A 16,845-nucleotide genomic window follows, 5' to 3' on the forward strand; every position below is an offset into this window, starting at 1 on the left:
GAAAACTCAGTTTCTTCACTCATAGCTGACATTTCTTTTTTTTTCTTTTTCTTTTTTTTTTTTTTTTTGAGATGAAGTCTCTCTGTCTCGCTCTGTCTCCCAGGCTGGAGTGCAGTAGCACGATCTCGGCTCACTACAACCTCTGCCTCCTGGGTTCAAGCAATTCTGGTGCCTCTCAGCCTCCTGAGTAGCTGGAATTACAGGCATATGTCACCATGCCCGGCTAATTTTTGTATTTTTTGTAGAGACAGGGTTTCACCATGTTGGCCAGGCTAGTCTCGAACTCCTGACCTCAAGTGATCCAACTCATGGCTGACATTTCTTAGGAGTGAAAGAGACCTCAGAATGTACCTCCAGACTGACAGGAGCTAGACAGGCAGGACCACTTCCCTGCATGGTTTTTTGCATGGAAAGTCTTTACTTGAGTCCCTTAGCTGATGTGGAATCAGAAGAGCAAAAAGGTCATCTTCAGAGTGGCCTGGGCTGTGTCCTTTTCTCTCCAGGACAGAAAAGTGGTAGTCACTTTTTCCCTGGTAGACATGCTGCTGGACTTTATCGCCCCAGCATTCCCATCCCCTCCAGAGGCCCTTGTCACCCCAGACCAGCAAGTGTGGGCCTTTATCTGGACTCTGCTTCCTCCTTGGGAACACCAGGTTTTGGAGCAAGAGAACTTGGCAGGCTTTCCCCATGGCAGTCTTATTCCTCCTCCTGTTCCTATGTGGAACTCCCCAGGCTGCAGGTAAGGGGCAAGAGGTAGGTGATTCCTTAGCTGTTTCCAAGGTTGGGGAGGGACTGCTGCTCTTTCTCCTAGGAGCCTGGCAAAGGCATCTGACTCAAGAAGATAGAATTACCCCAACTGACCTCCTCCTGCCTCTGACACTAGGGAAGACCCAGGGGCAACGAAGATCCAGGTTATGCAGTTTCCTTTATAAAATAAGAAGAATGAGTAAATGCTTTCAGAAAAGTTGAAATGAGTAGAAGAGAGGTGGACATTTGCCAACTCTTTCAGCCCTTTCCCTCTTGCCCTCAGACCCCCTCACTGTCTGGGGGAGAGACAAGGAAAGCCCATACCCTATTCTCTCCACCTGTCTTATTTTTGTAGCTGTCACTTGAGAAAGGTGGTCACCAGCCAGGCCCGTGCTGGGGGACCCCAGAAGGGGAAGAAGTCAGGGTTGAAGATCAAATGGGGAGTTGTTGATCTGATGGAGGTCTCTGGCCTCATACAACCTTCTTCCCACAGACAACATCCAGGCCATCTATGTGGCCTTGGGGGAGGCAATGGAACTGCCATGTCCCTCACCACCCACTCTACATGGGGACGAACACCTGTCATGGTTCCGCAGCCCTGCAGCAGGCTCCTTCACCACCCTGGTAGCCCAAGTCCAAGTGGGCAGGCCAGCCCCAGACCCTGGAAAACCAGGAAGAGAATCCAGGCTCCGACTGCTGGGGAACTATTCTTTGTGGCTGGAGGGATCCAAGGAGGAAGATGCCGGGCGGTACTGGTGCGCTGTGCTAGGTCAGCACCACAACTACCAGAACTGGAGGGTGTACGACGTCTTGGTGCTCAAAGGTGAGTGAGGGCACGCAGACCAGGGGCTACTGTGGGCCAGGAAGTTTAGGTGAAGAACTGAGGGGTCCCTCTCTCCCCCACAGGATCCCAGTTATCTGCAAGGGCTGCAGATGGATCCCCCTGCAATGTCCTCTTGTGCTCTGTGGTCCCCAGCAGACGCATGGACTCTGTGACCTGGCAGGAAGGGAAGGGTCCCGTGAGGGGCCGTGTTCAGTCCTTCTGGGGCAGTGAGGCTGCCCTGCTCTTGGTGTGTCCTGGGGAGGGGCTTTCTGAGCACAAGAGCCGAAGACCAAGAATCATCCGCTGCCTCATGACTCACAACAAAGGGGTCAGCTTTAGCCTGGCAGGTAAACTGAGGGAGGAGATGGAAAGGGATGTTCTTTCACCTCAGCCTCCCAAGTAGCTGGAATTATAGGCGCCCGCCACCATGCACGGATAATTTTTTGTACTTTTAGTAGAGACGAGATTTCACCATTTTGGCCGGGCTGGTCTCAACCTCCTGACCTCTAGTGGTCTGCCCACCTTGGTCTCCCAAAGTACTGAGATTATAAGTATGAGCCACCGCGCCTGGCTCTAATTTTTAAACTTTTTGTAGAGACAGGGTCTCGCTATGTTGCCCAGTCTGGTCTCAAACTACTGGCCTCAAATGATCTTCCTATCTTGGTTTCCCAAAGTGCTGGGGTTACAGGCATGAACCACCGCACCTGGCTATTTTTTCTTGAAAGGGTGAATTACTATAAAGGGTGTGAGGGGAAACTGTGGTTATGGCTGGTGGTCTGCTCTGTAGTTGGCTGCCCATGTGTGAGCAGGGAGCATTGCCATTCTCTATTTTTTATTTTATTTTATTTTGTTTATTATGATTAGTATTAGGCCAGGCATGGTGGCTCAAGCCTGTAATCCCAGCACTTTGGGAGGCCGAAGCAGGCGGATCACTTGAGGACGGGAGTTCGAGGCCAGCCTGACCAAAATGGAGAAACTCCATCTCTACTAAGAATACAAAATTAGCTGGGTATGGTGGCACATGCCTGTAACCCCAGCTACTCGGGAGGCTGAGGCAGGAGAATCACTTGAACCTGGGAGGTGGAGGGTGCAGTGAGCCAAGATCACACCATTGCACTCCAGCCTGGGCAACAAGAGCAAAACTTAAAAAAAAAAAATTGTATTTTTAGTAGAGACGGGGTTTCACCATGTTGGCCAGGATGGTCTTGATCTCTTGACCTCATGGTCTGCCCGCCTTGGTCTCCCAAAGTGTTAGGATTACAGGTGTGAGCCACCATGCCTGGCCTTTTTTTTTTTTTTTTGAGATGGAGTCTTGTTCTGTTGCCCAGGCTGGAATGCAGTGGCGCGATCTTGGCTCACTGCAACCTCTGCCTCCTGGGTTCAAGCTATTCTCCCATCTCAGCCTCCTGAGTAGCTGGGACTACAGGTGCCTGCCACCATGCCCAGCTAACTTTTGTGTGTGTGTGTGTGTGTGTGTGTGTGTGTGTGTGTGTGTGTGTGTTTTGAGACTGAGTCTCTCTCTGTTGCCAGGCTGGAGTGGAGTGGCACGATTCCAGCTCACTGCAACCTCTGACTCCCTGGTTCAAGTGATTCTCCTGCCTCAGCCTCCCGAGTAGCTACAATTACAGGCATACGCCACCATGTCCAGCTAATTTTTGTATTCTTAGTAGAGCCAGGGTTTCACCATGTTGGCCAGGATGGTCTTGATCTGACATGTGATCCGCACGCCTCGGCCTCCCAAAGTGCTGGGATTACAGGCGTGAGCCACAGCACCCTGTCTCTTTTTTGTGTTTTTAGTAGAGATGGAGTTTTACCATGTTGGTCAGGCTAGTCTCGACCTCCTGACCTCAGGTGATCCACCCATCTCGGCCAGCCAAAGTGCTGGGATTACAGGTGTGAGCCACTGCGCATGGCCCCAATTTTTATATTTTTAGTAAAGATGGGTCTTTACTAAAAAAAACCCATGATGTTGGGTTTCATCATGTTGACCAGGCTGGTCTTGAACTCCTGACCTCAAGTGGTCTGCTTGCCTTGGCCTCCTAAAGTTCTGGGATTACAGGTGTGAGGCACTGTGACTGGCCGCCGTTCTCTATTTATGGGTCAGGGTGAGAGGCCTGGAAAGGGGCAGAATAGGGTGGAGGATATTGGGGTCAGGGAAACTTACAAAGTCTTCTGTTGGAAGAGCCCACCAGACTGTGGAGGGGAGGCCACTCTTTGGGGCACAGGGACAGGCCCCCTCACTGCCTCCTTCCCATCCCTCTGGTCTGGCTCTTACTACAGCCTCCATGGATGCTTCTCCTGCCCTCTGTGCCCCTTCCATGGGCTGGGACATGCCTTGGATTCTGATGCTGCTGCTCACAATAGGCCAGGGAGTCATCATCCTGGCCCTCAGCATTGTGCTCTGGAGGCAGAGGGTCTGTGGGGCTCCAGGCAGAGGTGAGTCCCTCCCTCCCGGGGGTAAGAAGAAGGCACGTGGGTGGGAGGCAAAGGGCTAGGCTCGCACCCTGCCTCTGTACCCCACCTCCTCTAGGGGAGGGGGCAAAGAACATGGCTCTAAGTTGTCTGCTGACTTCTCTTCTGTATCCCTGATGGCTCCTTCTCCCCAGCTGCCTCGATTCCTCAGTTCAAACCCGAAATCCAGGTCTATGAGAACATCCATTTGGCCCGTCTCGGGTGAGGAACAGCTAGAGAACAGAGGCTTAAATCCCGGAGGGGACTGGGGATGGGAGAGGAAACACGGGTTGGGTTGGGGAGGGGCCCTTGTTCCTGAGGACATGAAAAGTAGAGGTATCCTTAATCCGTCTCTCTGGAAAATCCCACAGCCCACCTGCCCACAAGACCAGGTGATTTTGGTGACATCTGCTGGGAAGTGTGACCTGCTGTTTCACTGGCCATCTAGCACCTGGAGTATTCCTCGACAACCTTGGCAAGGGGGGCGGGACTGCAAGTTCGACTTCACCGTCCAGCTGGCGTCCAGCAGCCACCAAGCTGTGTATGGGGAGGGGTGGGGGACTGAAGGAAAGGAGGAGCATTATTCTGTGATGTCACCTACAAAAAGGTTTGGTCTCCTGTCTTGTAGCAGCCAGTGGAGGGATGGCCCTGAGCCTGTAGTACTGTGGGGTTGAGGGGAGCCTGAGGTTGCTGGTGGGGGCAAGGAGGATGGGTGTGAGCAGGGAGGAGACAGGAATCTGGAGACTTGAGCCACCATTGCTCAAGAGAGAGATGGACAGAGAGAAAAAAATAGAAGCCCAAAGTGGGAGGACGGAGTGACAGAGAAAATGGAAAGACTCAACCCATCTCTAAATTAAGCCAGACCCCCACTACCCAGATGTGTCATCCTCACAAAGAAGAGAGGGAACAAGCACCTTTAATCAACCCCAGACTTCCTCACATGCAAGGGGAGGGAACTGAGTAGGATAGAGATGCCTGTGCTCGGCTCCAACCCGGGGCCCCTCCTTATTCTTCCTTATCCTAGGCACACACTCTTCCCTGTGGCGCTCTACCGGGGCATTCAGAGCATGTGAGCAGCTATCGCCACTCTGGCACTTCCTCCTACTGCCCTGGGGTCACACCCTATTTCCCGGGGGCAGAGGGAGTGTCTACTCGGGCTGGCAGGCCCAGCGGGGGTGTATTATTTATTGGGCCGGGGCCATGCTGGGATGTTTGTGAATCATGGGCGAGTCTGGGCTGGTGAAGCGAGGGAGGGTATTGATGCTCCCAACTTGGCCATTCCTCAGTCTCAGGCAGAAATGAGCTGAGCTCCAGCCACACCCTCACAAGCAGCTCCACTGGGTGCCCTTTTGTGTCTCTGCTCAAGCTTGGACCTTACTGGAGAAAAGCTTTCTCAGAAGTCTCACCTAATGCCTTCAGGCTGCAGGGGCTTAAACTAAGTCATTGGCAGGATAAAGGAAGCAAATGACACAGATGGAGAATGAGGGGAGTGCTGTGGTCCAGGTTCCAGCTCCAGCCCAACCCACCAAGCAGCTATAGTTCACTCTTAGAGCTCACACACACACACACACACACACACACACACACACTGCAGTATCTGCAGTATTACTGTACTCCTAGATAGACCTTTTATTAAAGGTACTCTTCATAGTCCCCCAAGCCCTCCATCCTGAGTTCCCAACCTACCACATTAGTCTTTCCTAGCAAGACTCTCCTCCTTACCATACCTGATGCCGCTTTGATCCCCTTGCCTGAGATCCACAGTGTCATCAAAATGCCTGCCTTGCCAGTGACCTGGGCTAACAGGGGGCATCAGCAATGGGCATCTAGAAAAGACAAAAGACACAGAATAGGTGTTCTTTATGAGGTTGGACTGTGGGCAGGTGCCTCCCCAGGCCTTGTGAGGGGTCTGTGAGGGGGTCTCCTGAGAGATCTGGGGTCTCTGTACAAAATTAGGTTGTCGGGCATGTCTCAAAGTGTCTGTGCAGGTGTTTCCAGGGCCGTGGTGATGGCAGAGGAATCCTGGGGTGGGGGCTGCAGATCCACAGAAGCTAGTGGAGGAGGTGTCCTCTCCTGGTGAAGCTGGCCACGAGGAGGGGCAGGGAGGAAAGGAGGCTGGTGAGCTGCTGTGGGGAAGCGGCCATGTTGCACAGGTCCTGCTAGCAGCAGTGGTGCCGCTGAATGTAGGAGCGCGGCCAGTAGGTGGCATGGCTCGGCAGAGGGCACTGGGCCCTTGGGAGGCAGCCTTTTTGCTCAATGATCTCACTCTGATCTGTGGGATGAAGGAGGCATGCTGAGGCGGGGGCCGCAGGAAAGGCGGGATGGATGGAGGTAGGGAGCCACCTGGAGAAGGGCCATTGGACCAGAGTCCTACCTGAGGTGCCAATACTGATGCTGCAAGCTTCATCGTCCTGATACTTGGTGGGAACAGGGTAGCAGGGTTTGGCCAAGCTGCAGGTGTAACAGCGGAGCCTTCCCCGGGCAGGGGACATGGTGAGACCTGTTGAGGCAGCAGAGATTAGGAGAGCAGGAGAGGCAAACCCTCCCTGTGGGGCAGGCAGAGGCTGGATCCGGAGAGGGATCTCAGAGAGAGGTGACACACAAAGCAGAGAGAGGAAAGCTGTGGAACAAGGGAGGAAAGCAGACAGAAGTAGAAAAAGTGACCGGGCGCAGTGGCTCACGCCTGTAATCCCAGCACTTTGGGAGGCCGAGGCGGGCAGATCATGAGGTCAGAAGATCAAGACCATCCTGGCTAACATGGTGAAACTAAAAATACAAAAAATTAACCAGGCATGGTGGCACGTGCCTCTAGTCCCAGCTACTCGCTAGGCTGAGGCAGGATAATCGCTTGAACCCGGGTAGCTGAGGTTGCAGTGAGCCGAGATCATGCCACTGCACTCCAGCCTGGGTGACAGAACAAGACTCCGTCTCAAAAAAAAAAAAAAAAAAAAAGAGAGAGACACAGAGAAGGGAGGGGAGACCATGCAGGAAAAGAAACAGAGATGCAGAGATGGAGGCAAGAGCGGTACAGGGATTGAGAGATGAGCAGACATGAACAGAAGCCATGAGAATCAGAGGCCAACATAAAAAGAGTGAGACAAAAAGCCAGACCCAGCAGCAGGGAAGTAGAGGCAGTCAGTGAAAAAGTTAAGTAAATGGCAGCAGAGACAGATAGGAAAATAGAAATTGACATTGACCAAAGGGCCCAGCACAGAAGCAAGAGGTGAAATAAGGGATAGGGGAGACAGGGGTGGGTCAAAGATGCAGCAAGGAGGAGACAGTTATTCTCAAATGTTTTTGAAAGGAAACTCTTCCTTTCCCACCTCATCAGGCTGGCCTTCCCAGTGGCTGGTCTCCCTGAAGTCCCCCACTCCCGCAGCTCTCTTCTTGGCCTCTTCCAGCACTCCCACCCCTCTCCTCCCCAGCCCTCAGGTTCCTCCACATGCCCTTGTCCCCGCCCCCAGCCCCCTGACCGCTGAAGGTTCCCCAGTTCACCCTTACCCAGTGCACCACAGAGGAACAGGACACAGAGGAAGATGCTGGAGGTGCCCATGGCCAAACGCAGGGTCAGGAATTGGGGAAAGGTGATGTGCGTCCTGAGATCCCGCGATTTGTAAAGTTGGAACATTTGAGCAAGACAGGGAGGAACCAGTAAACAAACACACCTAGGGAGTGAATCTGGGGGGCGGAACCGTGACCGGATTCACCAGCCTGACCCGAAGGCAGTGGGGGCCCCCAGCCTGCCCCTGCTAGGAGTCTGCCCTTGCCTGGAGGGTCTCCTCTGCTCTCTTAGCGTGTTGTCTCTGTAACTTAGCTTCCTCTCCTGCTCCTGAGTTGTGTCTGTCGCCTTCCCTCCTACTCCTCTCCCTCCCTCCCTTCCCACGTCTCAAGCTGCTCCCTGGCTCTCTTAGCTTCTCTCCGTCTTTGTTTTCTCTGTCTTTCCCCCTCAGTGCTTTCATGTCCTTCAAGGTCACCCTCCTAAACAACCCTGGCGTGGATCTGTTTGAGTTTAGAATCAGCAATACCCCCCCACACCCACCCACCCACATGCACACACAAAGCCCAGCTGTATAAGGGCGGACCCCACCCAGCTTCAGATCCCTTTGATTCCCCCAAGCTTCAACATTCCTACCCCATAATTATCCCTGACAACTTTACTACCTTGGAGGAAAGAAAGAATCATGGGTGGGGCTGGAGGGCCAGCCGGATGTGCTTGCACTGGGGAGAAATCACTACAAAGGAAGGCATGGATAGAATTTGGGGTAGAGGGGTGGTGATAGAACTTGGAAGACAGGGGTTGAAGAAATTGGGAAGGAGGAAGGCCCATCTGGGGAATCAGAGCCAGCATGTACCAGGAGGAGTAAGACTAGGAACAGGGAGTGAAGATACGGGAGACACAGGTGCCCAGGAGAGCAGCTCTTTTAAAAAAACATTGATCTCAGGACCTCTTTACACTTTTCAAAGTTACTTAAGACTCTGAAGAGCTTTTCTTTATGAGGTTATATCAATATTTACTATATTAAAAATTAAAACAGATCATTTAAAGTAGGTATTGATTTATTTAAACAATAAAAATAATAAATTATTGCATGCTAACAAAATATGGTTTTGTGAAAAATAACTATTATTTCCCCACAGCACAGTGAGAAGCTGAGCATTGCATTACATTTTTGTGAATCTAATGTCAGGCCTCGTGGGAGATGCCTGGGTTTTCCTATCTGCTTCTGCATTCAGTCTGTTGGGATATGTTGTTTTCACTGAAGTCCAGTATATGAAGAAAATCTGATCTTACACAGATAGTTGCAAAAGGAAGACCCTCAAGGACCCTGTGAAAGGGTATCAGGGATCCCCAGGGGTTCTTCTTGGTCCACAGTTTCAGGACTGCTGCTGGGGATAAAAGAGTTTGAGGACTCCAGAGGATGCTGAGGGCATGCCGTGGGGCCCCTCCCTGCCCCCACTGGGGCCCCTGGTGCCTGCTGGGGGAGACTCTTTCCTCCTTTTTTTATAGCCCTATAAAGCTCAAGGCAAGGGGGATATAAGGCAGGTAGAGTCGGGCTAGGGGAGGGGGGTGGGTGGGAGGTAGAGGCGGTCCTGACACGGGCAGACTGCGATGAAACCCCAGTTTGTTGGGATCTTGCTCAGCTCCCTGCTAGGGGCTGCCTTGGGTAAGGAGGCGGCCAGCTAGCCTCTCACACAGGCTTTCTGCCAGCCAGCTCCACCAAGGGCCCAGGTCCAGTGCCTCTTTTCTCCTGCCAGGAAACCGAATGCGGTGCTACAACTGTGGTGGAAGCCCCAGCAGTTCTTGCAAAGAAGCCGTGACCACCTGTGGTGAGGGCAGACCCCAGCCAGGCCTGGAACAGATCAAGCTACCTGGAAACCGTGAGTCCTCCGTTTCTCCCTCTTCCCACAGGCTTTCCCTGCCTCCAGCCCCACGTCAATCCTTCTGGCTTCCAGAACCCTCCAGGCTTAGTCTGGCTCTGGGCAGATGGTGCGGCTGTCAGAGGAGAGCAGTCTGTACCCCTTCTGGCTCCTGGCACGGAGCCCCTGAGAGGCCCACAGTCCTTGTGCCCCCACCTCCCCACCTCCTTACTCTCCCTAAAGAATCTCATAGGCTCATTAGCTCACAGGGGAAGAGCTCTGGCCCTGAAAGGCCAAAGTTAAAACCAAACTTCAAATTTTCGGCATTAGTCAAGGACCAGGGAGGGGTGTGTGTGTGTGTGTGTGTGTGTGTGTGTGTGTCTGTGTCTGTGTGTGTGTACATGTTCTTAATATTTTATTTTAACGTAATTTTGGATTGACAGAAAAGTTGCAGAAATACTCAACTTTTCCTAATGCTGACATCTTACATAACCATGGTACAATTATCAAAATCACAAAATAATGTTGATACAATACTACTAACTAATCTACAGATTTATTTGATTTAGCAGGATCCTACATTGCATTTAGCTCTCGTGTCTTCTTTGTCTCCTCTGATCTGTGCCAGTTCTGTTTTTGTCTTTCATGACCCTGACATATTTGAAGAGCCCTGATAAATTATTTTATACCTAGAGTTTAAAAAATCACTTTTAGGGCCAGTGCAGTGACTCACACCTATAATCCCAGCACTTCAGGAGGCCGAGGTGGGAGGACCACTTGAGCCCAGGAGTTGAGACCAGTCTGGGCAACATAGGGAGACCCTGTCTCTACAAAAAAAAAAAAAAAAAAAAAAAAAGGATTAAAAAATTAGCTGGGTGTGGTGGCACATGCTTGTAATCCTAGATACTCAGGGGGCTGAAGAGGGAAGATTGCTTGAGCCTGGGAGGTTGAAGCTACAATGAGCCATGATCATGCCACTATACTCCAGCCTGGGGAACAAAATGAGACCCTGTCTCAAAGAAAAATAAACAAAAATCATTTTTAGGCTGGGCTCAGTGGCTCACACTTGTAATCCCAGCACTTTGGGAGGCCAAGGCAGAAGAGTCACCTGAGGTCAGGAGTTTTAAGTAGAGATGGGGTTTCACTGTGTTAGCCAGGATGGTCTCGATCTCCTGACCTCGTGATCCACCCACCTCGGCTTCTCAAAGTGCTGGGATTACAGGCGTGAGCCACCACGCCCGGCCAAAAAATGTTTTTAAAAAATTAGCCAGGCATGGTGGCACACACCTATAATCTCAGCTTCCTGGGAGGCTGAGGCAGCAGGATTACTTGAGCCCAGGAGTTTGAGGCTATAGTGAGCTGTGATTGCACCACCACACTCCAGCCTGAGTGACAGAGCAAGACCTTTTCTCTAAAAATAAATAAAATCATTTTTAGATTTTTAAAAATATTTACATGCCGGATGCAGTGGCTCACACCTGTAATCCCAGCACTTTGGGAGGCCAAGGCAGGTGGATAACCTGAGGTCCAGAGTTTGAGACCAGCCTGACCAACATGGAGAAACCCTGTCTCTACTAAAAATACAAAATTAGCCAGGTGTGGTGGTGCATGCCTGTAATTCCAGCTACTCAGGAACCTGAGGCAGGATAATTGCTTGAACCCAAGAGTTGGAGGTTGCGGTGAGCTGAGATTGCACCATTGCACTCCAACTGGGCAACAAGAGTGAAACTCCATCTCAAAAAAAAAAAAAAAAAATTATGTATACTTGATATACTAAAAATTATTTTATAGAATGTCCCTCAATTTATATTTATCTGATATTTGCCATGATGAGATTGAGGTCATGCATTTTAAGCAAGAATACTGCAGAAGTGATGTGTCCTTCTCACTGCATCACATCAGGAGTTTACAATGTCAGTGCATTAACTTTGATCACTTGGTTTCAGGGAGGTGTTTTTTGAGGGGGCTGAAAATCCCTTTGGGCTCCTTGAAATCACATCTGCTCTGCCCCAGAAGGCAAGTCCTGAAGCCAAGAGTCCAACACCCCAGTTTCATTCTCTCTCTCAGCCCCAGTGACCTTGATTCACCAACATCCAGCCTGCGTCACAGCCCATCATTGCAATCAAGTGGAGACAGAGTCGGTGGGAGACGTGACTTATCCAGCCCACAGGGACTGCTACCTGGGAGACCTGTGCAACAGCGCCGTGGCAAGCCACGTGGTCCCTGCATGCATTTTGGCTGCAGCAGCTACCGCCCTGACCTGTCTCTTGCCAGGACTGTGGAGCGGGTAGTGGGAGTAGGAGTAGAGAAAGGAGCAAGGGAGCAAGGGAACAAGGGACATCCGAACATCTAATGTGAGAAGACAGGCATCCTTCTGTGAGTCATTAAAATCTACGCACCACTCTACAGCTGACTGGAAAATTGCATCTATCTTTGGTTGATGGGAGGACTTAAAGGGTAACATGGGGCATCCAGGTTCTAGTTTGGGGGTTACCAAGCAACAGCGGGCTTAATTACAGTGGTGCACTCCTTAACCAACTAAACCCCAAAGGACAATGGCTTCTCTGCCTTCTGTGGTTCCTGGATCCTGTTGCTAGGTTGAATCTTCCTTAGCAATGAGATTCACTGAGTGGGGTTGCCAGGGTTTTGTGAGCCTGAGTCTGGGTTTGCTCCCCTTTCTCCCATTTGCAACTTGGCTCCCAATTTTGAATTGAGAAAAGAAATGTAAAAACTGTGATAGGTAAAAACTGCTTGGTGCCCTACTTACTAACCAGGCCAGGTGAGGCCTCTGACTCTAACCTGAGAGAAACTGAAGAAACAGGGTCTCGGGCCCCATCCCCACGTGCCTCTCCTATCCTTTCTGGAGAGCCCTCAAGCCAGGCTGCACCTTCTTCTTGGCAATACATCAGGGGTGTGGCCTAAATTTGGGATATGAGTTGTTGTGTGCCACCTGGAGACACTGGAAGGGAGGATGAAGACCTGAAAAACCTGTTTCTCCATTTGCCCTAGCCCAGCCTCTCAGGGAACCTCCCTGAAGGATTCCTGTGTAAGGTTGGGAGATTGGGAGTATTATTTCCTGGGAGGTGACCTGACCCTTAGGTCTTCTGATAACAAATGTGCATTTTATCAGACTCAGACATTTATTACTCAAAACGGAAAGAGGTCAGTATGGGGGATGGGGTACGTATGGGAGCCTATACAGTGAGGTCATCAGGTCCTTGTGGGAGCCTTCACTGGGGACAAGACAGAAGCCCCATTTCAGACCCAGATCCCAATCCCTTCTCAAGAAGGGGACAGTAGAGTGTAGGAAGCAAAGTGGGGAGCCCTTCTAGGAGCTAATGGGGAGGCCCTGGAAGGAAGTGGGAAGGGACCCAGAAAAAGCAGTGAAGGGTGTGAGGTGGGAAGGATGGATGAGGAGACCTCTCGGAACAGTGTTTAATTAAAGAAATGGGAGCTAGGGAGAGACCATTCTGTAAAACCAGGGGATACAGAGACACAGGGTGAGAGGTTCAGGCCAAGGCAGGTGGGAGGAGGGGCAGCCAATGGAATGAGTCTCAGTGCAGCAGCCAGAGGCCAAGGCCAGCCAAGGAGGTAAGGAAGACAAGGCCCAGGGCTGGAGTGGGCCGGGGGCCTGCACTGTTGCAGTTGTCCTTGTTGCAGCAGGTGGTGTTATATGTCAGGCCCAGCTTGCGGTTGGTTTGGTTGAAGGCCTCATGACAGGGCTCTTCTGGTGTGCCACAGCGCAGATTGGAGAAAACCCACATCTTACCTAGGGGTGGGAATGGGCAGGGAATCAGCTAGGATGGGCACCTGGCATGCCTGTGTCCACCTCCCCACCCCATCCACCCACCTAGGCTTCCTTCCCTCCCAACTCTGTCCCTGGCCCTCCCCTTCTCTTTTCTCAGTCTAATCTTCCTCCTGCATGTCCTTACCCACCACTCCCCCAGTCCTGGTTCTATCACTTGCTGGCCATAAGGCCTTGGACCTGTTACTCTCTCTCTCTCTCTCTTTTTTTTTTTTTTCAAGACAGAGCCTTATTCTCACCCAGGCTGCAGTGCAGTGGTGCCATCTCAGCTCACTGCAACCTCCGCCTCCCGGGTTCAAGCAATTATCCTGCCTCAGCTTAATAGTAGCTGGGACTACAGGTGCCCACCACCATGCCTGGCTAATTTTTGTATTTTTAGTAGAAATGGGGTTTCACCATGTTGGCCAGACTGGTCTTGAACTCCTGACCTCAAGTGATCCACCTGCTTTGGCCTCCCAAAGTGCTGGGATTACAGGCATGAGCCACCATGCCCAGTTGTGTTACTGTCTCTTTTTGAGGCCGTTTTCTCAATATAATAATAGCAACCACATCACAGGGTTGTCGTGAACACTAATTGAAAAAAAGACATGCAAAGACATAGAATGTTGCACACAATCATCTGTGGCCAAATATTATCATTGCTATAATCCTCTGCTTCTCTGTCTCAGTCTTAGCCCCATTTGGGCCTCAATCCTGGCCATAGAGTCTCCCACCTCCCTGCTCTCCCCCACTAAGGAAGGGGATGTTACCAAGGTATGCATGTGTTGTCAGGCATTGCTGTCCTGGCTCCAGGCGGCAGGACTGCCGGTCCACACAGCCCAGCACAGGGACCTTGTAGCAGGAGTGACAGCGAATGTCAGCTGGGAAGACACAAGTCAGGCTGAAGAGGTCTCTGACTTACCTGGGGATAAGCTGAGCTGGGGGTGGGGGTGGGGGGTGGAGGGTGGAGAAGAGCCCATCACGTAGGTGCTCCCCAACCTGTTTGGCTGTTTGGTCTAGTAAGCACCGAGCAGTGAGTGATGCAGGGAAAATGGAAAGTAGGCGGCAGGTAAGGGTAGAGTTGTTGCTTTGTGAAAGACCCACGCCCTACATATCTTCCTTCACTCCACCCCGTTTGGAGATGAGTCAAGAGGGACAGAGCTATGAACAAAAACATGGGGCTGGAGATAGATGGAATGTGAGGAAGATACCATGGGGAAAGAATGTGGGTGGTGAAGGAGGAGATGGAAACTTAAAAGAAGAAGAAATAATAAAAATGAAAATCATGACAGTTACAACACTGTCAGAAATATCTTGGAACTTGAGGTTGGCGAGAAAGCCATTTGTGGCCAGCTTTAGCAATGTACAATTTACTCTTCACCTCCTGGAGCCGGCAAGAGTGTGGGAAGAGGAACCAGACCTGAATAGAATCCTCTCACCCCAGTAGCTCTTCAGCAGAAAGGAATGATACCTGAGAAGCAGATCACCAGATTCCATCTTAGCACCTTATCAAAATGGAGAGGGTGGATACAGAAGGCGGCACCCCAAAGTTCCTGCTTCAGTTAATTCAAGGTTTGGGCAGGCAAGTTTGGTGATGCAGGGTCCAAGGGTGGAGGAGCCTGGTATGTGCACCTCAGTGAAATCCACCTCACCCTGGAGGTGAGTGGCCCAGGTGTCCCCTCTTCAGAAGGTTCGTGAAAATGCTCTATCTCCATGGAGGGTCTTAGATGTCACTGCAACCATCTAGAAAGCTTGTATCCCCGGTAGGGGAGTGGGTATGCAACCCAGGAGGGGAGTAGGGGGTATCTAGGAAAGGCCATGGCTGAGGGACTGAACATCTGAGTCCCTGATGGAGTAGATGGGGAGGGTGGGCTACAAAAGGAGCCTGGGACTGGATGCCTAGGTCTTTGAGAGGACACCTTACTGAGCACAGCAGATAGAGGAGAAGGCAGGTAAGCTAGATTCTGGAGAGCTGCATATTGAAGTGGGGCTGATTGGGGAACTGGATACCAGAGTTTCCAAAGAGGGGACACCTTGGAGTGGGGAACAGGGGACCCAGAGCCCTGGCAGGTGAGAGAAATGGGTCTGTCTTGGAGGTGGGGAGGATGAATGAAGACCTGGCATTTTGAGAAACAGAGCAAGGAGGCTGTCATAGGGAAGCCTGGTCTTGGTGGCACAGGAGAGCTGAGCCAGTTGGGGCTGGGGGTGTTGGGATCCCGAGTGGTGGGTAGGGCAGGGAAGTGGATAGAGCAGGGTGTAAAGGTCCTGACCAGGCAAACCAGGTCCTTGGGGCCCCCAGGTGCTCACCTGAGACCCAGCAGAGCAGAGCAGACAGGGTGAGCAGCAGAAGGGCTTTCATGGCGAGGGTCCTGAGAATGGTGGCAACCACAGCAGCTGATAAAGTAGATTTTCAGGGATCCAGCTCTGGGAGTTGAGTGGCCTTTTTGGAACTTATAAACCCAAAGGCTCCTCCCTTCACTGCCTCTGATAGCCCCTCCCTTCCCACTTACTACACAGCTGACCAGAGAAAAGACAAGGGGTGGGGAGGCACTGAGCAGGACAGAGTGGGAAGTAGGGATGGGAGAGAGGGATGGGGGAGGGCAGGTGCCACTAGTGGCCAATGCCATTGTGGTTCTTGGTTTCAGGCCAAGATGCCCTTCCTGGCCCCCAGCTAACAGTCCTGCTGCTGAGTCCTCTGAAGGAGCATCATCAAAGGCCTCTGTGATTTACAGTGTCCATGGTGGTAGCTTCTGCTGGTTCCTGGGAAATGGACAAAAGGATGAGGCCCAAATTAATTGCTGAATTTGGGTCCCTGGGTCCCTGCTGGACATTGATAGGGACATGCTGGTGGAAACTGGGGATGGAATGGGTCAAATTAATCTCCATTCAGACCCCACTCGGTCTTTCCAATGCCTGCTCAACATCAGTGACTCACTGATGGCTTCTGTGATGCCATAGCAGCAGAGGCAGGGGCTGGGGCTACTCATCTAGGGGAGCCACCACAGGTCTGCTAAGTAGGGGCTGCCTCAGGCTCCCATGAAGGTTCTCAGGACGTCACCTCGGCTCCACTTGCACTTGGTGTGGCCTTGTTGCTCCAGTCCAGCAGCAGCAATTGTCCTAGGTGTGGCTGTGTGCACCTGCTCCAAAGCACCTCCCCAATCAAAACCTGCCAACTTGGGCAGGGCACCAAGGCAGGAGGAACAGCATGGGCACAGAGAGTTGAGGTAGAAGTTAAAATAAGAATACAAATAGTAGGCTGGGGGTGGTGGCTGACGCCAGCAATTTCAGCACTTTGGGAGGCCGAGGTGGGTGGATCACAACATCAAGAGATCAAGACCATCCTGGCCAACATGGTGAAACCCCGTCTCTACTAAAAATACAAAAATTAGTCGGATGTGGTGGTGTGCGCCTGTAGTCCCAGCTACTCGGGAGGCTGAGGCAGGAGAATCACTTGAATCCAGGAGGCAGAGGTTGCAGTGAGTCGAGATTGCACTCCAGCCTGGCAACAGAGCGAGACTCTGTCTCAAAAAAAAAAAAAAAAAAAGAAAAAAAAAAAAAAAAAAAAAATGATAACAATACATAGTAATCCTATGTATTCTAAGCAGTTTATATGCATTACTTTGTTTCGTTATCACAATACACTACAAAATAGGGATTTTTATCGTTGTTGTTGTTTTTGAGA

General features: G+C 51.4%; 3 protein-coding genes across 10 annotated transcripts; 1 reads left to right on the forward strand and 2 right to left on the reverse strand.

Moving 5' to 3' along the window:
- The first annotated feature begins 627 nt into the window (after window positions 1-627).
- Window positions 628-11,785, forward strand: LOC111523920 (lymphocyte antigen 6 complex locus protein G6f). Of its 8 annotated transcripts, XR_002725633.2 has the most exons (7): window positions 628-739; window positions 1,241-1,570; window positions 1,654-1,917; window positions 3,851-4,006; window positions 4,177-4,243; window positions 4,393-4,628; window positions 9,278-9,380. XR_002725633.2 is itself a non-coding variant. In XM_023188866.3 (6 exons), exons 1-6 carry the CDS (start codon window positions 688-690, stop codon window positions 11,668-11,670), a joined length of 1,149 nt encoding a protein of 382 aa, XP_023044634.2. In that variant the 5' UTR covers window positions 628-687; the 3' UTR covers window positions 11,671-11,785. The 8 variants fall into 8 exon arrangements, 7 of the variants coding, with proteins under 7 accessions (XP_023044634.2, XP_023044636.2, XP_023044638.1 ...); XM_023188866.3 differs by lacking the exons at window positions 4,177-4,243; window positions 4,393-4,628 and adding an exon at window positions 11,447-11,785 and having other exon boundaries at window positions 9,278-9,400; XM_023188868.2 differs by lacking the exons at window positions 4,177-4,243; window positions 4,393-4,628 and adding an exon at window positions 11,447-11,779 and having other exon boundaries at window positions 1,724-1,917; window positions 9,278-9,400.
- LOC111523921 (lymphocyte antigen 6G6e-like) lies at window positions 6,073-7,820 on the reverse strand. The gene is given in 3 exon segments (XM_026448114.1): window positions 6,073-6,273; window positions 6,385-6,521; window positions 7,523-7,820. Coding segments are annotated over 3 exon segments (465 nt in total). The 5' UTR covers window positions 7,650-7,820.
- Window positions 11,786-12,505: 720 nt separating the features above from the next.
- On the reverse strand, window positions 12,506-15,688 carry LY6G6C (lymphocyte antigen 6 family member G6C). Its single transcript, XM_023188865.2, has 3 exons — window positions 15,471-15,688; window positions 13,934-14,044; window positions 12,506-13,148 (listed from the first exon to the last, which is right to left on the reverse strand). The coding sequence occupies exons 1-3, from the start codon at window positions 15,520-15,522 to the stop codon at window positions 12,934-12,936; spliced, it is 378 nt and encodes a 125-aa protein (XP_023044633.1). The 5' UTR covers window positions 15,523-15,688; the 3' UTR covers window positions 12,506-12,933.
- Window positions 15,689-16,845: the final 1,157 nt, after the last annotated feature.

The sequence above is a fragment of the Piliocolobus tephrosceles genome, chromosome 5, assembly GCF_002776525.5.
Source record: "Piliocolobus tephrosceles isolate RC106 chromosome 5, ASM277652v3, whole genome shotgun sequence".
Taxonomy (NCBI): Eukaryota; Metazoa; Chordata; class Mammalia; order Primates; family Cercopithecidae; genus Piliocolobus; species Piliocolobus tephrosceles.